This window comes from Podarcis vaucheri (genome assembly GCF_965113315.1).
Source record: "Podarcis vaucheri genome assembly, chromosome: 14".
Taxonomy (NCBI): Eukaryota; Metazoa; Chordata; class Lepidosauria; order Squamata; family Lacertidae; genus Podarcis; species Podarcis vaucheri.
In genome coordinates, this window is record NC_138752.1 from 44,325,336 (window position 1) to 44,348,503 (window position 23,168).

General features: G+C 41.5%; 1 protein-coding gene across 2 annotated transcripts in view; it reads left to right on the top strand.

Annotated features, from left to right (window-relative positions):
- The first annotated feature begins 1,521 nt into the window (after window positions 1-1,521).
- The window catches only part of BAIAP2L1 (BAR/IMD domain containing adaptor protein 2 like 1), a 61,824-nt gene continuing 40,177 nt past the window's right edge, over window positions 1,522-23,168 (top strand). The window contains exons 1-2 of one of the 2 annotated variants that reach the window (XM_082199786.1): window positions 1,522-1,954; window positions 19,845-19,920. In XM_082199786.1, coding sequence (XP_082055912.1) covers window positions 1,904-1,954; window positions 19,845-19,920 — 127 coding nt within the window. In that variant the 5' untranslated portion in view covers window positions 1,522-1,903. The remainder of the gene's footprint in view (window positions 1,955-19,844; window positions 19,921-23,168) is intronic. The other variant, XM_082199787.1, reaches the window with a different exon arrangement.

Genomic DNA, 23,168 nt, shown 5'->3' on the forward strand with positions numbered 1-23,168 from the left:
AGCCACAAAATTGTTGTCCTTTAATGTGCTTTTTGTGTTTGCTGTTATAAACCTTTGCAGTGGTCATCACTCTGGAATCTGTAAACATTTGAGCTTTGTATAGAAATGTCAACAGACTTGATGCCTTTTGCACCATGATCGACCATGCTATAAATTAAGTGCTAATAGTACTTTATGTACCTGCATAACTGAGCTCTAACCGATGAAAGCACCTGCCAAAATAAATCTGTTACAGCTAATCTGATGCTTGTTGACTCACCCATCATACATTTAAAGAACTCGAATGGTTGTGGCTCCTCCCACCCCAAGAATCCTGGAAACTGTAGTTTGTTAAGGGTGCTGAATTTCACAAAAGCTACAATTTCCCAGGATTGCGTGTGACTGTTCAGGTGGCATAAGAGTGCTTTAAATGCAACTTGTGTATACTGCAGCCTTAACAGAGGAAGCCATACGTGTTTACTCATAAGTAAGTCCTACTGAGTTCAATAGGGCTTACTCCCAGGTAAGTGTACACAGGATTGCAGAATGCAGATGGCAAACAGGGCAGGGGGAGGAAAAGGCTGGCTAATGGTGAATCATGCAGTCTGTATCTGGTTCATCTTCAGCCAACTTATTCCCTCCCTCCCCTTTCCCACCCAACTTGATAAAGAGTTCAGCAAAAACCAGTCAACTGTTTTGCGATATTTTTCTTTGGTCTAATAAAGGTATTCGGATGTATTTGTTTTCGCAGGCCAACACGGCTACCTTTATTTTCCTGTACCTTGGGAAATAAGTTGCCATGCCACTTTTATAATTTTAAAAGCAAAAGTTGTACAAAGTGATTTATATGGGGGGTAGTGGAGAGTAGGATTTCAACCAAATCATAACATAATGAAATCCAAACAATTACATGTATACCCCCCATAAGAAGTGTAATGAGACAAGAAAAATATTAAAAGAGAATATAAAAGGGGAGGGGAGCCATAAAAAGTGGTGGTGGGGAGACTGGAGAAGAAAACAATAAACAAACAAACAAGTTTGAAATCCTATATAATCAGTGGTAAAAAATAAATAAATCCACAAACCACCACTTTTTTCCCTGCAACAGACTAACAGAATCGCGCTGTAGGGGTTGCTACTACAACCCCGTCAGGGACTTTTACCTGAGAGTAAGCGCAACGGAACGCAGTGGGGTTTAATTCTAAGTAGACCTTACTAAGCCCTCCTTTATCTCTCTTCTTTCTTTTTGGCGGTGCGCGTGTCGCGGCAGAATAAAACGGCCGCCCTTCTCCCTCTTCACCTCAAAACTTTTAATATTGATAATAACGAAGATTTTCTCGGTGAGAGGAAGGAGGCGGAGGCGGCGGCCTGAAGCAGCTTATAGGCCTCCTGCTCCCCCCCGCAGCTCAGGTAAAGAGGCGGCGGAGCTAGAAGCGGCCGGGCAACCTCGGCGACCTTCCTCCGCCTCGCCGCTCGGCCGGGCCCGCCTTGCGGCTGCCGCGTCAGGCCGAGAGGGCCCCACCTCGCCCGACTCCGCCCCGCCGCCGCCGCCGGGGCCGCCTCCCGAAAGGGCTGAGCCGCTGAGCTGGCCGGTTCCACGAGTTTGACAGTTTGAGAAAGAGGAGGAGGAGGAGAAGGAGGACGACGAGGGCGCCACGGCAGCCAGCGCCGCCGTCCCCGCCGGTTCACCTCAGCTGCGTGGAAGGGGAAGGCGGCTCCGGGGGAAGTTTTGTTTCTCTCTTTCTATCTCCGAGGGAGTTCTTGTCCTTTCCCGGCTGGAAAAAAAAAGGCGCCTCAGGGGAAGGGGGAAAAAGCGCGCCAGTCGCCGCCGTCGTCGTCCTGAGGGAAAGTTGTCTCGGCCGCCTCAGTTGCGCCTTCTTGCCTCTCCTCCCTTCCCGCTCCAAGCAGCAGCAGCACCTCCACCATGTCTCGGGACCCAGAAGAGGTGAATAAGTTGACGGAAAGCACCTATAAAGTAAGTTGAGGCGAGGGGAAGTCGAGCGGCTTCTTTTCTCCGCGCTGGGAGAGGGAGGGCGGCAGACCAGTGGCGTAGCGTGGGTTGTCAGCACCCGGGGCAAGGCAAGTAATTTGCGCCCCCTAGCCCGTGGATTTGCGCCCCCTAACCCTAACCCCCAGATGTTGCGCCCGGTGCGGCCGGCACCCCCCCCTGCACCCCCCACGCTACGCCACTGCGGCAGACCCAGACACACATGGGAAGAAAAAGGGGGAGAGAAATACTCATTATCATGAGGGGAAATAAATACTCGTGATCATTAGTCGAACTTCTTCGTCGTATTTGCTTATGGCATGTTTCTGCCCCATCCAAGGAGCTCAAGGTGGGGCGCAATGGTTCCCCTCCTCCCCGTGTTATCCTCACAACAACCCTGCAGGTAGGTAAGGCTGACAGGCTGTGACTGCCACCCTCCCCTGTGAGCTCCATGGCTGAGCCTTGGGGGATTTGAACCCAAGTCTCCCAGGTCTTGGTCTGTCACCCTTAACCACGAATGCCACACTGTCTCTTCTTGAATTATTATTTCCTTCAGTGTTCAGGGCTTATTCCTCCTCACAAGAACCCTGCGAGGTAGACCAAGCCTGACAACGAGTGTGTGTGTGTGTGTGTGACCGGCCCAGGGTTACTCAGGTAGCTTTCGCAGTGGGAATTTGGAGACCGATTCGGTCCTGTGCAAACTTAACCAGGGAGTAAAGCCCAGCGAACACGGTGGGGCCCGTCTTCTGAATGTCATTGCACAGCTATGTGCTGTTGTAATGGGGCGGCTGTGGGGGGTGGGGGTTTGATGTTTCAGGGTGGGAGCGGATGTGAGGTTTGCCTTGGCTGCTACGCAGTTGAGGAGTTAAGGTTTGCCTTGGCAGCCACGCAGGTGAGGTTCGCCACTCCTTTATGAGTGTGCCACACCTGCCCTATTGCCTATAAACACACAAGAGAGCACACAGAGCCTTTCATGGTGCCTTTCTGGTTCTCCAAGGTCAGGTACATACTCCTGAGTGCTTAATAGAGGGAGGGGGTGCTCCCTAGCAACACCCTTGGAGGGCTAGAATACATGTAATTTCCATACCCATCTGAGCTTTCCATGTGTACAAATGTAGGTACAAGGTGGACGTTTGGTGTCTTAGTCTGACTGGCAGCAGCTCTTCCAGGGTTTCAGTCAGGCATCTTCCCATCCTTGCTGGGAGATGCCAGGGATTGAACCAGGGGCAAAGCAGATGTGATGCCACTGAGCTAAGGCCCTCCTTCCCCATGCTTTTTCCTAACACCTATCAGATTCATTTAAATGGAGATTCCACTGACTGGACCCTGGACCATTCCCTTGCAAAACACTACAACCTGAAAAAAGAGACAAGGCGTGTGCTTTTGTAAACCAATAAAATCTTTAATAAATAATAATAGTAATAGTAATATAAACACTACGGTTCCACTCCCAAAGGCATTGCCCTTCTTTTTCCATGATAGCAGCTTGCTTGAGAATTGAAACCACTCATTCAGAGTGAAGAGCAAGCCTTATATGAACTATTCCTTTCTGTCTAGTCTGACTGACCTTGGCTGTCTGAGGTCTCAGACAGTGACTCTAGCCCTAGGATCTTTTCAGGTAGTTACACCAAGGATTGAACTTCAGCCCCTCCTGTGCTATGCAAGTTGATTCCTTTCAAATACATTGCTTAACATGTTTTCATGTAGAAAGGGCTGGCAAGGGATGGCAGGTGTGCTTATATGTAACAGGGCTTGTGTGGGCTGTGGAAGTGCTTTCCCTGTGGCTACTGAAACAAAAATCTGTTATGATCTCAAAACCCTGTAACAAGCTTGTAAAAAGGTGGATTTGATGTATGTTTGTAGATAGGGGTGGGGGTTTTTCTAATCCATGGTAGTGATTATATGTAGACCTTCGAGAGTGGAAATTATTGGAGATTCAGGCTGAGTAGAAAGGCATATACTCAAGATCACATAATGCAAGTTAGGTACTCATTAATGTAATCCAGGAGTAGCCCAGTGGCCCCTAGATATTGTTGGACAGCACAGCAGCTCCCATCAACCCCAGCTAGTAGCATAGCCATTTGTTACTGGTGATAATAGTTGTAGTCCAACAACATCTGGCACCATATTGGCTAGCCCTTGTGTATAGTAAGGATTAAATGCTTGGTGTTAATGCTGCCTTTGGGGTGAAGGTAGCTTCCAATCCATTTTTTGATTGCTGGGTGCCCAATAAGGTTTGGCAGTTTTACTGGATTGTTTAAAGAAGGATACAAAGAATTTCCCTTGTGGGTTTCAAAGCATCCATATTCCCAATCTGTTCAGAATAGGTAACAAAGTTGAGGTACTTTCTGGAGTAATGTATTTGAGAGGGCAAATATATTGAGGCTAATGTGTCCTCACTGACAAGTTCACCTCAATATAGCAGAGATAAAGGGGGGAATTCCGACAGATGTTCCTGTTAGATGTATCAGTATGGGCCTGCAGCTCTTAGAATGCGGTTGACCATCTGTAGGTAACTTTCCACATTAGAGTACCTTCCAATAAAATGGGTGCTATTCTGTCAGGTACCTGTTTGGTGTAAGGCATTGCTGGTGCTTACAATTCAAGGCCCGGTGAGAGTATTGCCCAAAAAATAAGCTGGGCTTTTGGGGGTTTTACAGAGAGGATTCCAGGGTCGATAATGGTAAGAGTGCTTGGGCCAATCTAAGGAGGATCCTAGTACAAGGTTGTGTGGATATTGTACCTTCAAGTTCAAATTGCAGTGTTGTAGGTAGATTCTTGATGCAATTCTGTGGAGGACCCTGGCTCAGATATATTTGTTTGGGAATCCAAGCTGTCCAGCAGACTGAATAACCCTTAAATGAGGAAAACATGAATGCAGGTACAGTGGTACCAGTTTAAGAACGATTTGGTTTACAAACTCCACAAAACCAGAAATAGTGTCTTGGTTTGAGAACTTTACCTTGGTCTAAGAACGGAATCCGAATGGTGGAAGGGCATCGGCGGCGGGAGGCTTCATTAGGGAAAGTGTGCCTTGGTTTAAGAATGGTTTTGGTTTAAGAACGGACTTCTGGAACGGATTAAGTTTGTAAACTGAGGTACCACTGTATATTAGAGTAATAACCCTGCCATTTAGTATGGACCCCTTTGTGGACTTGGAAGGTTAATCCAGTTTTTAAATGAAAGGTGCTGACGCTTCACATGCAGAACTGCCTCTTGAATTAATAATAATAATAATAATGATGATAATAATGATGATGATGATGATTCCAACATTGTGTGAAACAGACATCCTGATTGGATAGTATATGCAGGATAATAAATACAGCCTTTTCTATTGAACTTTTCAGAACATTTCTTTTCTTTTCTCAGAAATACATTAGGTAGGGATCACCCACCTTTGCATTCCCTCAATATAAAGAACATTGAAACAGCCCTGAAAAATGCTGTTTGAAAGCTCTTGAAATGAGTAATCTATTTATTATACAAATTTTCTGTATGATTTTAAAGTGTCTGATCAATTTGGAAAGTTAGTTGCATGCATTAGTTGTATACCTCATACATTTGTAAAATACTTTAACCACCCAATGATTTCTAATTCTGTCCTGGTTTAGAAAAAATCCAAAATATTTTGGTATGTGCTATTTTAAACCTATAGTTGGGGTTTTTGCATATCTGCCATTGTAAAGTCATTTCTTTTTCCATGATAAAAGCTTTTAATAATGCTGAGGTATGTCTGAATTGTTAACCTACTATGGAATGCATGCTTATGTGAGCATATGGCCACATCAAAAAATTGTAGGGTAATCCACAAGTAGGTAATGTAAAAAGAAATCTTTTAATTTTATTTCAGCAGATGCAATTGTTTTATATAACCAGATTTCATGCACCTTGTTCCAACACTGGATTATTTCATCGCTGGTTTTAATAAACTTCAGCATTCTTTTAAAGTCTATGCTGCACCTTCTAGCTTGTTCCCAAAATAAACTTGAATGACTGATTCTGCTAAATATTATTTTTAAGGTTTTGAGTTACAGCATACATTTCAGTGTGAATCTTGTGGCTACTCTAGTCCCAGCAACTTCCTTTCCTTGTGTTTTGTGCACCCCAGTTATTCCTTCTTACTGTTCTAATTAAAACTTCATCACCTCCTCATTGTCATAATCACAGTTAGAAACCTCCTAACTCCTCCATCCATCCTGCCTGCCTGCTTCTCCTCACCAAGTGGATGGGCTGGCTCTGTATATAAGAATTTTTTTATAGATGCCTTCTTAGGCTCCATGATCACTGCAGATGTTGACAGCAGTCACGAAATTAAAAGACGCCTGCTTCTTGGGAGAAAAGCAATGACAAACCTAGATAGCATCTTAAAAAGCAGAGACATCACCTTGCTGACAAAGGTCCGTATAGTTAAAGCTATGGTTTTCCCGGTAGTGATGTATGGAAGTGAGAGCTGGACCATAAAGAAGGCTGATCGCCAAAGAATTGATGCTTTTGAATTATGTGCTGGAGGAGACTCTTGAGAGTCCCATGGACTGCAAGAAGATCAGACCTATCCATTCTGAAGGAAATCAGCCCTGAGTGCTCACTGGAAGGACAGATCCTGAAGCTGAGGCTCCAATACTTTGGCCACCTCATGAGAAGAGAAGACTCCCTGGAAAAGACCCTGATGTTGGGAAAGATGGGGGGCATAAGGAGAAGGGGACGACAGAGGATGAGATGGTTGGACAATGTTCTCGAAGCTACTAACATGAGTTTGACCAAACTGCGGGAGGGAGCGGAAGACAGGAGTGCCAGATGTGCTCTGGTCCATGGGGTCACGAAGAGTCGACTAAACGACAACAAAAATCAGCTACCATACCTAATCCTTTTTGCAAAGTTTTCATATCTTGCATCTGCCATTTGAGAAGAAGATTCTTTAATATCCACCCACACTTATTGTATAGTAGTATTTGCAGAAAATAACTTCTAGGAAGCACAGCTCTGATTTCATTCATTGACTAAAAACACTGATAGGTAGGAGAAGCTAGACCTATTCACTTAACAGAAATCGCTTAGGAGGGGACCCACACATTTTGCTTCATACATTTCTTTCTAGGAGGGCCTTCCATGGCGCCTACAGGCATCAGACTGGCAATCCCCATTTTGGCTGTTTCTTAGTGTAGATCCAGGTTAACAAGCCTGACCATGAGCTAGAGAATGCTGTTGCAAGACTTCACTTGTGCATTTGGTTATCCACTGTGAGACCATATACTGGACTAAATAAGCCATTGGTCTGATCCAGCAAATGGTCCTTATGTAAATTTAGCCTAAGCTATTAAGCAACCCCCAAGTTGCTTAATAAGACTCACATTTCTTGAGTCCTAGATATTGCAGTAGTCAGAAATTGTGTTGTTTCTGAGGCAAGCACATCTTGGACTATGCATTTTACTTAACTAATCCAGGCTTCAGACCTCCTGTGATATATTTACATAAGATTACAACTTCCCTTGGACAACATGCTAAAATTCTGAGAAGATAAATAGTTTTAGATGGATTTTGAGGCTCATAGAACACCACAAATATCTGACACAGACTATACTTTGCCCAAAATATCTGAGTGGCAATATATCCAATGTATTAAGCCCTTTGCAAATGTGCTGAGAAGTAAAACTTATCATCAAGGCCATCTATTTGTGCTGAAGTCAAAATTCCACACCCAGACCATTTCCGCCCCCCCCCCCAATATCTTCCACTATAGGTTATGCAAATTCCCATTTTTCCACAAAGTTAGATCCGAATGCAAATACGAGCTGAGTGGAAAGATGAGATGCAGTAACCCAGGCCTTTCTAGTTGTTATTATAATAGGACTGTACAAATCTAGAAAAGTCAAGTAGCATGAAACTAAAGCTGCCTACTGAAAGAATGGGGAAATTACTGTACAGTGGTACCTCAGTTTACATACGCTTCAGGTTGCAGACTCCGCTAACCCAGAAATAGTGCTTCAGGTTAAGAACTTTGCTTCAGGATGAGAACAGAAATCGTGCTCCGGTGGCATGACAGCAGCAGGAGGCCCCATTAGCTAAAGTGGTACTTCAGGTTAAGAACAGTTTCAGGTTAAGTACGGACCTCCGGAACGGATTAAGTACTTAACCCGAGGTACCACTGTAGTTCCAAGTCTATCCACTGAGGAGAATAAGAATAGCGCAACAGCCCACACTGTACGTTGTGTGCATTCATTGGCCACAAGTCAGTGAGGTTTTCAAACTGGGATAAAATATCCTGGGATAAAAGAGTGGAATAATAAATGCCTTCTGTAATATTAAATAAAATGTAGCTTTTCAGTTTCTTTGCACGTAGAGCTTCTCACCATATATCCATGGATCTTTTAGTTTTGTCATGGGGGCAGGGCACCCAAAACCCCTACAGAAAAAGCTCCTACAGAAAAGAAGTTTTAGAGGACAGAATTATTTGGCACAGTGTTGCTTTCATGGCAATAAAGCATGCAAGATGATACCGTATATTGGACCAACTTCTGTTGATTCAGTGTTTGTTACATTAGCTACTATGCACGTCTGCTTCTCTAGCATCAGCATAAAACCAGCTCTCTAAAAGCTAAATATAGTGTGGCTAAATGGGAAGGCAAAGAGTTGTAAGGGGCAACTAAGAAGTTAAAGTTAACAGTGGGTTAATAGAGCAATTGATTTGGCAAAAATGTATATGCCATGTGACATGTAAAGTAAATTATGTATCTCAAATACATATACATGTAGTCTACCTACTGTGTATGCCATTATCAAACATTTGAATCACTTTTCCAAGGAGGAAATGTTCTTTAAAAAAAAAAGGTTCATAAGGGAGGACATGACAGAACATGATAACATAGGTTTCCCCCCCTCAAATTACTATTACCCAACTATTTCTTGAAATGTCTGTTTTGGTATCATCATACCAAGATGCCATTTTGGTATTGACATTTCCAGTGGAATTGGCATTTAATATTCTCATTACTAGAAAGACATAGCCCTTGTCTCCACTTTAGCTCCCAGATTGTATAAGGAAATTAGCATACTGGTGAAACTTGCCAAGGTTCATGAGCCTTGTCAACAGCACCTGGTAGAACTGATGCCTTTCCTGTGCCCGCAGTGCCAGCCTTACACTTGCAGGCAGGCATCCCTGGAGACTGTGCTGTAATGGGTACAGTGTCCTGGTGCTGTGTATGCTGGCAGTGCTACCAGTGGGGTGATGGCAGTGTGCACTGAGGGGCAGTTGGGGTTAAGAGGGGCCCACTAAGGGCAATCTGCACTCCAGTCCTTGAGCTGGACCTGATAATAAGTCATGGACAAACAGCATTGAATGATTTTCTGCAGAAGACTTACTATCTTACCTTGGACAAGTTATTTTCCATTAGCATGGGGGGTGCCAGATGGAAGCAGCTGTTGTGGGTGAGGCATAGGTCAGAGCAAAGATGGAGCTATACACTCTTGCATTTGTTCGGGGCGCTAATCATGTGGCTTGCAAAATCAATAAATAAGCCCCTTAAATCCCAGGTATAAAATGGATTTGGAATAACTCTAAAAGAAAGTAAGCTATGTTTGTTCTAGACCTCATGATTCCTTTTCCACATACAGCACACGGCCTGTTTGGCTAACGTGGTATCCATTTATTGGATTCCCATCAAAATATATTTATACAAATTGCATAACACCCTTAAATATACTTTACACAAAGCTCAGAACACCCGATGGAAGAGTTTAAATCCTACCAGCAGAGTTTCTTGAGGTGTCATGGGCACGTTTTAAAAATATTATGAAATGAACACCCCAGGTATTTTCAAGTGATTCCATTATTATAAGAATAAGACACAAATTTATGCAGGAAAAACAACAACTTGAAAATGATATTTAAAGCTAGTTTTCAAAGCTAGCTTTATAAGTTAGTTATTAACATAATTTTGTATATGGGCTTATATTAATGTACCAGGTAAACCACATACAATTAACATACATGGTATTACAGCTTGCATGTGTTGTAGAATGTATATTTTTCCCATGGATGATGTACCACACACAACTAGTGTCTCTTCTGGAACAGTTATGGGCCATTGTCATTCCACACCCCCATTTAGGGCTATAGTAATGCAAGTGATCCATGAATGCTGCTTTCTGGTAATCATATGGTTAGCCATGTCAGCAAATAAGTGTTTAAATGGTGTATATTGAAGTACATCAGCATAAAGGAATGATAAAGCATAATTGTATGCAGCTTCTTCAGGCAGATACTCCACCACATATGTTTATGGTTTGACTGCTAGTTGGATATTACGATATTTAATGATATTACCAAGATGGAGATTTCATATGATTAAATACCTTTTATATAAAAAAATACCTAATGACATTGCTGTGAATTTCTTTGCAGACCAATGATTGGCAAGTTTGTTTAAGGTGTCATTGTTAGCTTGAGGATCTGACTATATCGGCAGGATATAAGCCTCAACTTTGTAAACTGCTGGGTCTTTATGCATTGTTGATCTGTGTCAATACATGCTGAGCTATTGTGTTCTTGGAAGGTGTGTCCTGCATAAGAGCAAAGCTGAACATGTATAGGAAATTACAAAAGCTTTCATTTGATTGGAAAGTGAAAATGTTTTTGTAGTACTTATAGAGGATAGCGTATCTAGCATATAACTACACTTTGACATTCTTTTCACATGTATGTATATAAAATCCACAGCAGGAGTGAAAGCACAAAGTCGGTTTCTATCAGCCTGGTTTTTGCACAGTACTTGCTACTTGTGCTTCTGATTAGGAATACAAGGTGCTTGATAAGATAAATCTTTTCAAGTGTTTCTCTTGTGTCTGCCATGAGTCTTACTCTTAGTCTTAAAAAGACTAGTGGAGAATGTCCAGTGCTGCCCATGAATTTTTAGAAACTAAAAAATACTGTGATTTTTAAAATGCATAATGTAATTTGTGAGTTTGGACCCATCACTCCCAAAATCAGGTGAAGTCACACCAAAGTTTCATTTTGGTCTGCCAACAAAATGGCACCCAGCAAACAAACAATGACCAAGTCTGTCATTCTCACCTCGAGAGGCCTCATGCTGAGTTTTGAAGCAATATCTTTAGAGGTGGCCAAACCTATGCCCAAAAAGTGTGAAGTCATGCTAGCTTCACATTTCCAAATGTCAACCAAGACTGCCAGTCACACATCAGGAAGCCTCCTAGCAAGGTTGGTGACCATATCTCAAGCGGTGGCCAAACCTATGCCAAATAATAGATGCAGTCATTTCAAAGTCATGTTTTGGCCTGTCTTCTTGGTTCAAAGTGGCAGCTGACACCCAAATATTAAGATCTTCGCCTCAGGAAACCTTGTACCAAGTTTGACTATGTTGCTTTGTGCAGTGCAGGGGTTGGACTAGATGACCCTCATCTTTCCTTTCAATTCTACAATTCTATAATCTCAAGAGGCAGCCAAACCTATACAGAACAGACTGACAGGCAGGCAAAGCACTTTCCAAAATATATAGTAGATGAGGGTCTATTTATTACTGTACATTTTTATTTCACTCTTTACGAATGCAGCATCCACTGTCATTTCTTCACCCCAGTGTACCCTGACAACAGCCCTGTGAAATATATTTGGCTGAGAGGGGATAACTATCCCAAGCACCATTTAAGCATTATGCTTAAGTGGGGATTTGAATCTACATCTTCCCATAGCCCAACATTCTAATACTGTAATTACACCGCATCAAACTCCATCTTTCAATCGTGGCTTATAAGGCAAGAAAAAATTGTAGTTTGCTTGTTTGAGTCAAACAGTGCTGTGGTTTGCTGCAAATTAGGGAGAGAGGCGCTCATGGTGCATGAGGGAGGACATAGGTGGAACAGAATGCGCACAACCCCAGGACTATTCTCACAATGTCAAAAACCATGGCTTGGCCCAACATACAGTATGGCTTGAGCCATTAAATCTATATGACCATGTCTCTACTTATTTATGTCTCTAGTTTCTTAAAAACATCTACTGTATTTAGCTTCCTTATTGATTGTGTTGCTATTGTGTAAGATATCAGTTACCTTTTTAAACAGATCAGTGAGCGATCACAAATGTTTGTTTGCTGTTGTTTCAGTTCTTTCAATTTAAGGAAGGAAATCTGAAATGATGTGATTGTTTTAAAAAGGAATGCACTGAGTGTTTTTCTTTTGGTGCTGTCTGGGAGTATTTATTCTGCAGAAGGCTATAAAAAGCAGTTATTAATCTGAAATCTTGGCAATGCAACTTCCAACTGATGGAAAATATTCTAATAATATTCGTATTGGGCTGGTGCAGGCATAATGTTGACTTCCTGCTAACTGTGGTTAGCAAATTGGGAGCAAGCCTGGGGAACGCTCGCTCACCAGCTCACTCCTCCCTCCCTCTTTGTGGTCTTTCTTTTGCCTAATGTAAATACAGTATTCCCAATTGCTGTTAACCAGTTTGTCAGCACCAGTGTTAACTGTGGTGTACACTTGCTAGGGTAAGCCTCAGCTAAAGTTAATACAGACAAATTGCTTAACATGAAATTATATATATGGGTAGGGGATCTGTTTCAGGAAGAAGGGTTGCGGAAAAGCAGCATAATGTTATATAAGATAAATCATTCATTCTTATGATTATTTTGTATTGCTTTATGGTATCTTATGTTTTACTGTCAAAATAAAAAAATTCCTTCCTGTAGCACCTTAAAGACCAACTAAGTAGTTCTTGGTATAAGCTTTCGTGTGCATGCACACTTCTTCAGATACCACTTCTTCAGATATGTTTTACTGTGTTTGGCTATATTGTTGTTAGGGGTGTTAAGGGAGAGGTAGTACTTCTGGTGAGGGACACTTCCTTCTCTTTCCATCCTTCACTCAACTCTCCCCTGTGTCAGCATGTGACAGTGGCCACAGCCCGGGAAATGGCTTCAACTGGCTGGTTAAACCAGGTGAGGTGTAGCTGATGGGTCTCAAACTCTTGGTGAGTTAGGGACCTCCCCTGCATATGAAGACAAGCTCTGGTGGGTTGAGCAGATGAGACCAATAGTGGGTCTGAAGGTAATGAAGGGGGTTACTACATGTGCTGTAGAGGCAAGTGAGGGGTAGATGGGGCTCGTCAACCTGGGAAGGTAGCCCATCTAGGAGAAAGAAAATAATCTTAAACCTTTGCTGCCTTGTGGCTATGCTCATTTGTGAGAAAGGCTTTGGGAGTAAACCCTGAGGAAAAATCCATATCTACAGCCTTGCAGGACATCTTCAGGAGAAGAAAAGACTAAGTAGTAAGCTGTACACAAATCTGGAGTCCCTAATGTGGTTGGATGGTATCTTGTACATCTCCTTCTGGCAATGCCTGCAGCCAATCTGATGCCAAAGGTATTGCTCTGCTTTCCTTTGGACCACATCAGTGAGGCCGAGAGGGGAGTCTTGTCATCTGGGCAGCCCAGGACCTCCATACACACTGCCCAGGCTTGCACTAGTGAGGCCACTTTGGTGTAGCTAACACAGCAAAAACAGTGCAGGAGGCAGCAGTTGCATGTTACCAGTCTCTGTGCATGCTGTAATTCCTCAGCAATTTGGCTTCACCCCAGAAGGTGCACTCCATTGTCTCTTGAGACAGACAGATGCCAACAAAAAAAGATGTACACCACCTTGATATTTTATATGAGTGGGTGCTATATAAATAAATGATGGTGAATATCTGCATTGGATTGTTGTTCAAACTTCATGGTGTGAGTCACATAAGAATTATTTTTAAAGAAAACAATCTAAAAATAATATTTCTTACATGCCATGCATTCTAACACTGTAACAAACAGTGGCCTAGTGAGTTCTTAGAACTATCTGGGATGAAGCACTGATCTGGTAATAAAAGAAATTGCACAAAGTGATTTGACACCTTTGATTCACCTTAGTCACAGAGATAAAACTTATATCTAAACATTCCTCCAGAAGAGGAGGATTGGATTATACTTCTGTTGCTTTTCAAACTGAGCACCATAGCATTTCACCATCCTAACTTGTCTGCACTTGTTATAAATGACTGAGATGCTATTAAAGCACTGTAATCACGGAAAACCAATGCTGGCTAAAGAATCAACATGAAAGGCGGAAGGACAGAAGTATGTGACCATTCAAAATCACTACATAGTGAAGATAAGTAAATGTGGAACATTCTAGAGACAAATATTGTCTCTACTTATTTTGCCTTTCCCCACAGGAAATCTTTAAATAACACAGCAGAACAAATTGCAGCAAATTAGATTAGTTGAAGATGCCCATGGGTGTATATCTGAAAGATGTTTGGGATCTGTTGAAGAAGTGGGGCAGGACAAGAAACTTAGAACAGTAGTTGACAGCAGTACGGTAAATTTATTTAAATTATCAGAAAATCAATTGTTGTAGGTAAGAGTTCAGCATACTGATAACGTATAAAAAAAGGTATCAGAAGATATATCCCAGTCAAGGGTAATACAACCAGAGTCTTCCAACCGCATACATTCTAAAAACCCAGTGAGTCATAAGGGGGAAACTCTTTTCTAATGTGAGCTATGATAAACAATCAGTTGGAAAGCGTGTGTGATGAGCTTTATGTATTGTATTTCTATCACGTGCATCTAGCCAACCAAAACAATTTAAAAGAGATGCAACTCATTTCAATTTATGCAACAATATAACCTAAATTTATAGAAATTGTCCAAGCAAAAGAAAACACAAAATTATTCAAGCAAAGGAAAAGCACATCTTCATAAGTAGAAAGTAGTGTAAAACAATTTCAAGCTATTTTCAGTGAAAAGGTTACTTTGTTTTTGGCAGTGTAAGCCTTCCTAGACAGGCACTGAAACCCAACAGGGAAGATCATTCACCACCTAGAACTGCTACTGCTACCACCACTGCATAGTTACTCAGATAAGATCAGTGTCATGATGCATCAGACTTGGCATAAATTGACTGATTATTATTATGCTGGCCTCAGAACTTGATGCATTCAAAAGTAGGTACCTGCAAAAGATAAAACCTATTGAGGTAGGCAATTTTCACAGCATCCTATTAATCAATCCGAGTTTAATGTTAGTCCCAGTCAAATTTAGTCCTCACCATCACATAGTCAGGTCTCCCAGGTACAAATGAGGTTGGCTGTGTTATATGGAATTAAATTACAGATTGTGGGTATTTTTATTAGAAGTTCTACTGCAACATTTAATACATGGAGTCAGCCGAATTTACTCAGAGTAGGCCCACTGAAATGAACACGATTAAGTTAAGTCTATTAATTTCAATAGATGTAAAACTTAGTAGAATATCGCACATGGATTTTAGCATTCAGAGTTCTTGGATGAATTCCTGTGCCATTTGTGTTAGTTGGTCAGTTGATGTTCCAGCCAATCATTTAAGAACATAAGAAGGACCTGCTAGATCAGTCCAAATGCTCATCTAGACAAATATCCTGTTCTCACAGTGGTCAGCCAGATGCCTGTGGGAAATCTGCCAGCAGCACCCATGCACAAGAGCTCTCTTCTCCTCCCATGGTTTCCGGCAACTGGTATTCCGAAGTATTAATGCCTACAACCATTGGAAGCTATCCAGGTTGGTGGTCATCACTGCCTCCTGTGGGAGTGAGATGCATTTGATCTCAGTTCACGTCTGTATAACGATCATTTAAATAGTTATTGCCCTGCTCTTTAGTAAGAAAGAGGCTCCCAGAGCACCTTACAAATATAAATAATAACAATATGCTATAACACAAACACTATTCCATCTCGTAGAGTTATGTGGGAGGGACCATAAGAAAGGAATAAAAAAAATATTATTCCAGTTCAAGTACATACAGTAATACCTCAGGTTGAAGTAGCTTCAGGTTGAGCGTTTTCAGGTTGCGCTCTGCTGCGACCTGGAAGTAACAGAACGTGTTACTTCCAGGTTTCGGCGCTCGCGCATTCACAGACGCTCAAAATGACGTCATGTGCGGAAGCGGCGAATCATGATACACGCAGATGCGGGTTGCGTTCACTTCAGGATGTGAACAGGGCTCTGGAACGGATCCCGTTTGCATCCAGAGGTACCACTGTATTCATTATTTTCCAGATATTGCTCACCTTACATAAAGATCTGAGCCCATATGACAGTAAATGTACAGTATGTACTGATTCTGAGGTTCTTACTGTATTCTATGGAGAAGGTATATAGAAGAAAGCAGTTTTGAGTCATTTTGTTTTTAATGTGATGATCAAAGTCCTGATTCCTAAAATAATACATCCAAATGTTTGTGTGACCATGAAGAAAAGTTGAAGGGAAAGATCAAGCGCACTGCAAGATAGCTGTGAGATACTGGAAAACCTCAGCTGTTCTTTCCCTCTGACAGACTTAAGGTTGTAAACTATTATGTAGTGAGGGAGAGCTATGACAGGGCAAAGGCATTGTCTGGACATTATTATCTTGTATCAACAAGGTGTGTGTGGTATGAAGCAGTATTCCCAGAATAGTTAACTACCGGTATTTCAAATGTAGACAAAAGGTCAGTTTACAACCTGCACTTACTGTAAATAGGTTTTACCTATTGTGATGTGAACTGCTCAGGTAATCTAACTAAATACATTTATTTTATATCATTCTATGTGTATTGTCATTGGGTATTTTTAAACATGCATACATAATTTTATTTTTCTCATAGTTAAAACCATGCTCAAGGCGGCTTACTACAGGGAAAAAATACATATTTATAAACAACAAAAGCAGTCATAAACAATAAATAAAATATCAAATAGTACATGACCAAATTGAAACAATTTCCACACAAATCATGATAAGATCTAAAATAAAGATACAGAAAAATAATATCAATAACAACAACAACTCTGTCCCACCGCCCCAAGCAGCGGCATAGCTAGCCACTCAGGCACCCGGAGTGGCACACATGCCGTGCACCCAGGGGTGAGGTGAGCCGCCCATGGAGGCAGGCGAGGCAGCGATCCACACCCAGGGGAGCGATCAGCGCAGCGATCCCCGCCCAGGGGGATTTTGTCACCCCCCTCAGAGATGACACCCGGGGTGGACTGCACCCACCACCACCCCTTTCTACGCCCCTGACGCCAAGACCCCCTAAACAATACCCCAGCTCCAAAGTCTGTCCAGCAGCTTCAGCTGAAGTCATCATGGTCCTGTCCTCCCAGGCTAGATGGAAAAGGAGCAGGTCTTCCAGGACTCACAGCCTTGATGGTCTCATTTTTAATGTTTTTATCAATTGTTCAGATAATAGGAACAACCTATAGTATATTGCCATTGTTAATGTTTCTCCTGCCTAATTTGACCAAACTGCGGGAGGCAGTGGAAGACAGGAGTGCCTGGCGTGCTCTGGTCCGTGGGGTCACGAAGAGTTGGATACAACTAAACGACTAAACAACAACAACAACAATAGTATATTGCCGTTGTTAATGTTTCTCCTGCCTAATTAGTTTCGGATTTTTGGCCTTTGACATAGGTGAAGAAAAGCTATGTTTAGAACATAGAATAACAGCCTTTTCCATAACTTGGGCAAGTTTAATATTTGAATTTAAAAGTTGGATTCAAGTAAGTTGGGTCCAGTTAATGTTATTAATATTTCATTAGGGCCATAAAATCACACACACACAAAAATAGTATTTGAAATCTACTGCTGCCTTCATTCATTCATTCTAAAGTGAGTGCTTTAGACTTTATCCCAGTGTTCCAGTCTGATACAATGGTTAGTTTTTCAGAACACAAATATTTCATATTTGGAAGAAGTGAATTATTTCGGTCAAAGAGTGAGTAGATAAAAAGAATACTTCAAAATTCTGGTCAGGATCCAAAGAACTGTGAAACTATTTCTGTAAGCTGTACTTTTCTCAGAGCAGTCCTGCCCCCATGCTGCAAGGCAAACTGCTTTTCAGTCTGAGGAAAGATATTGCATAGGGAGGTTGGCTGTTAGAGGGGGAAAGCCAAGTTACATTCTATCACTGCATACCCCTTGCATAAGATTGAGCTGGCTTTCAGATGCTGTTTTTTAAACCTTATTTTGGTGTTATTAAGGGTTTCAATTTCTCTGTGTAAGCTTTTGAGTTCAGGAAGAGAAATCTTTTCCATGCATAGTGTATTAGGAAATTGTATGGTCAAAATAGGATAGATTTTCCTTCTTAGGAACAGAATGCTTTTTGCACCAATGAAACATGTACAGTGGTACCTCGGGTTACATATGCTTCAGGTTACATACGCTTCAGGTTACAGACTCCGCTAACCCAGAAATAGTACCTCAGGTTAAGAACTTTGCTTCAGGATGAGAACAGAAATCGTGCCGCGGCAGTGCAGCGGCAGCAGGAGGCCCCATTAGCTAAAGTGGTGCTTCAGGTTAAGAACAGTTTCAGGTTGAGAACAGAACTCCAGAATGAATTAAGTTCTTAACCTGAGGTACCACTGTACTTACTATCTTATTAAAATACAGTGGTGCCTCGCAAGACGAAAATAATCTGTTCCACGAGTCTCTTCGTCTAGCGGTTTTTTCGTCTTGCGAAGCAACCCGATTAGCGCTATTAGCGGTTTAGCGGATTAGCGGCTTTTAAAGGTTTAGCGGCTTAGCAGCTAAAAGGCTATTAGCGGCTTAGCGGCTTAGAAAAAAGGGGGGAGCGGAAAAAAATCGGAACACTCGCAAGATGTTTTCGTCTTGCGAAGCAAGCCCATAGGGAAATTCGTCCTGCGAAGCAGCTCAAAAACGGAAAACCCTTTCGTCTAGCGGGTTTTCCATCTTGCGAGGCATTCGTCTTGCGGGGCACCACTGTAAAATAAATGACGTTGGGTGACACTTAACAGCTTCAGTGTATTTTCACTACATAAGCCAAAACTCAGCATTGAAAATCAATTTGGCTTTTACTCAGGTGATCAAGGTTAAGGTCAACATCTCAGAGCTCCAGAGAGGGTGGGAAGTATGAAATACCTGGTGTTATATAGTTTTCATGAGAAAATTCATCATTAAGATGATGGTGCTATTGAGTTACAGTACACTGCACAGACCTGGCCAATATCCCCTTCCCTGGCAGCCCCCATCAGTACCTACCTGAGCCACAACACCCTACAACATGCTTGAGACAAGGTCTGTTGTTTAGATCTTTGTTTCAGATAAGAAACAGCACTGGCTTCCTTTATTTTCTGAAAAGTGTGGTTTACAGAAACTGGCTTTGGTTTCATTTGCTGATGCCTGGAAGGTGGGGTTTTTGGGATCAAACATATCGTGGTAGACCACAATTTAATTCCGCTTGTGATCAGTCCCATTTTCTGTCTTGCAACATTGGTTTCAAAAACCATAAAAACTTGAAATAGGTTTTTACTCTAGGTACTGGCACCAGAGTTCTAGCATCAAACACAAATAATCGGGAATGTGGGTATAAGATATATGTCCCTTACTTGTTTATGGGTGTTTGTTACTTCTGTCATTGTTTTTCTTGTAAGAAGATATTTGAGTAAATGATGGTTTCATTTTGGCTTATAAATATGTGAAGCCTTACAGAATCAGTGAACATTGCACTGCTCTGATCTTAGGTCAGACCTTCTCTCAGACATACTGAAACACATGTTCAAGGTGTGAAGCAGTCCCCCCCCCCCAATCTGAAGTCATTATTGTAAATTGCTTAGAAGTTTTATTGTAACCAAGCAGGATATACATTTTGTTAAATAAATAAAAATGTCAGGCCACTTCAAAGGCCTGTAGATGGAAAAGCAGTGTATATTTTAAAATGATTTCCATGCAGTTGAGCTAGAAATGTGACTCAATTTAAGTGACATGCATTGCTTAAAAATGTTCTAGACACTTTAAACTACATTTTTATGCCAGTTTAATGATATCTCTGATTTTGTTGTTGTTCACCAGAATGTTATGGAACAGTTCAATCCAGGGCTGCGGAATTTAATAAACCTGGGGAAAAACTATGAAAAAGCTGTTAATGGTAAGCCTCCTGACTTTTAAATCAATGCACTAATTTAACATAATATCCGGTGTTTTAATTCTACAGTATTAAAGTCTAATGAATGTCTCACAACAAAGTCCTCTCCAAAAGTTATTAGCCCTTACACAGATTACTTGCAAGAAAGCAAGATCAAGGCTATAATCCTGTGTAGTCTTAAAAGAGCTCAAACCCACTAATTTCAAAGGGGCTAAGCACACCATTTACTGTTTTTGGGTTGTTGCAAATCAAAACTTCCTGCCTAGTTTATCCCAATTATTTAGGTAAGAGAAAAATATTCTGATTTTGTTTTTCACTGTCTGTCCTGACCCTTCATCTCATTTCCCTAAGTATCTGTCATGAACCTGGGATTGGATCAAGCAGATGGAAGCCTGAAGGGGACTTGCACACATGACCAGAAGCACATCCACAAGATGAGCACATGGTGCTAGTGGCCCTTCAGCCTCAGGATGCCATATTGCTATCCTCTGACTCAGAGGACCTCGTCACAGAAGCCCTGATACAATCAGCATTTTCCTCCACTTTGTCAGAGTAGAAGACTTGCTGGAACAGGCTGAGTGAAGGCATCTTTCAGGAAAGGTGGAACTTGCAATTGGGACAGAATGGTGCTCATATAGGAGGTTCAGTCTAAGGCTGACTTTTACTGAAACAACTTCAGAGAACTGTTTTATTATAGCATTTATTCTGAGCCATCCACAAGGCCTTCCCTCTGCTAAGATCAGCACTTTCATCATAACAGTATCTCAGGTCATAGCTTAAGTTGGAACAGTTCCCTGGCTGATGAATTTCTAACCCAGGAATTTCTAACCCATGGGTCTGACAGAAAATCAGACTGAAGTGAGCCTTTGACTGATGGTGATTGGGAATTAACATTATTTCACCCAAGGATTTCTCCTTCCCAGTTTTCCTCCCAAAGGATGTAATGGTGGTGATAACACATTTAAAGTGAAGATCAGATTAGGCAAGAACAATCAAGGAAAGAAAGTCTAAATCTTCCACAATTTTCCATTTTGTTTTATGGTATGAATAATATTATAGCATTGATCCTAATAACCTTGCGTTCCATAGGAGTTTAGGTCAGAAGGACCTTGTTTCTGTGACTCTTATTTAGAATGGCGATCTTGTACATGTTTTAAAGAGCTCTTAAAGATAATAATCTTCTGAGTACATTTTCTGACTAAGTATTGCACAATATTTGTCTGCATGTGAATTGTTTTTGTTTTAAACTGAGTCCGGTTGAGATTTGGGGATTAAGCTTTGCAGTCCTTGCAGGTACTTCTTCATCTGCACTACCTTTTTTTTACCATAACCTTTGCCCTGACATATTAGCCTATAGTGCCACAATAGCATCCTGCCATGCTGATAAACAACTTTAGGATGCTGTAGAAGCTAAATCAGGTTTGTAAGTAAACGCTCAATGACTCACCTGTGATAACTTTCTCTAGGTGACCAGGCCTGAAAGCTTTGCAAAACCTGGTTCCTTAGTAATTTTTTATTTAAAATAAATAATATAAGTATGTGCAGGCAGCTACTTAAATACTTGATGGATTATTAAAGTATGCCCTTATTTACAAGCCTGGATAAACCCATTCTCAAGAGTGGTTTGCTGGTGCAGCAAGTGTTGGGATGTATCAGTGCTGATTTTAGTGAAACTAAATATGAAATATTTTTGGAAGATGAAATGGTGCATTGGAGATTTTATCAGAAGGTCTTACACTCATACCACAACTACCACAAACTGCACTTCAGTAGGACTGGTGCTAGAGTGATAACTTTGATTAAGCCATTCACTTCCCTTTGACTTGCCTCAGTACCATATTTCCACTTCATTTATGCAAATCAATTTGGCACCATCTCAAGGGGATGTTCCTCCTTAAAGATGATTTCCTTGTTTGGTGTATCTGTGACCTTGGATCACATTTCTTTTCCCATGGTTACAATCCAGAGTGTTGAGAAGACTTGTCAGAAGTAATACATGTGGCTTTCTTCCAGTAAGCCTGTGGAACATATTTTTCTGCTAAAACTGCTTTTTGGAAACTAATAAATTAAAACATGATGGAAACAGAGGAGAGAACCCTGTTTGTCTGAGAAATGTCCATTTATATTCCATTAGCTTCAAATTGTTGTGTTTGTTTTTTAAATGAAAGCTATGCTCTTTAAAGATGACAAAACTATGCTGAGAGACATCTTTAAAATCTTTTCAGTAAACATGGTATGGACCATTTTTGTGCTGTCCTTTAATGGGTTGCTTAGTATGAGATGCCCTCTGTAAGTTTAGCATAGTCATCCGTACTTTTACTGGTTTGTGTGTAGCACTAAGTCTGCATAGCTCTAAGCCAAATAATGGCTTCATGTGCATTAGCAAACGTGGGTTCATGGAGTGAGGGGACATGGGTGGTGCTGTGGTCTAAACCTCAGGATTGTATCTAACTAAACTTTACTCAGAATAGATCCAATGCATTGCATCCAGCTAAGTTTTACTCAGAGATGACCCATTGAAATTAATGAAAGTTAGATAGTCATGCCCATTCATTTCAATGGGTTTACTTGTGAGTAGGTCTAGCACTGGATACAGCCCACTGTGTACAATTTTCTCAGTACACATTACAGCTGACTAAGTGAAACCACTGTTTGCTCTGCTACCCACCCACTGTTCATCATTTGAGATGAGTAATATTTTTCCATGTGCCACCTTTCCTTGTGCTTTCTTTCAGCATAAAGGAAAACCCAACATTTCACCATGAGACCCGTGGCAGCATACCTTGGATTTCCATGACATTACTACAATCTGAGGGCCGATATTTGGTCACATGAACCAGACACTAGCTTCTTCCTTACTTGTTCAGACTTTGAAGGTGTATCCCCTCAAAGCACTGCAAAATCTACATGCCCCCAAGCGAGCTAATTAGAAGGCATCTAAGATATGCAGTACGTTCCTAGATATGGTGACTCAGAAGTAAGTTCCACTGTGATCAGTGGAACTTATAGGTAATCATACATACAGCCTTAAGCTTTTTAGAACATACTGATTTTTTTTCCATTTTGCCTGGGTCATAGGCTATTTTCTATACTGGTTTCCTTAAAGCAAAATTGAATCTAGGTTTTCTGTCTCAATAGTAGTGGCAAGCATTTGATCCTCTCACTGAGGCTGGTTTGCTGAACCTGTAAACAGAGTTCAAAGCTATTGTGTTGGTATAGGCTGGATCTCATCTGGATTGTTTCAGTGCATA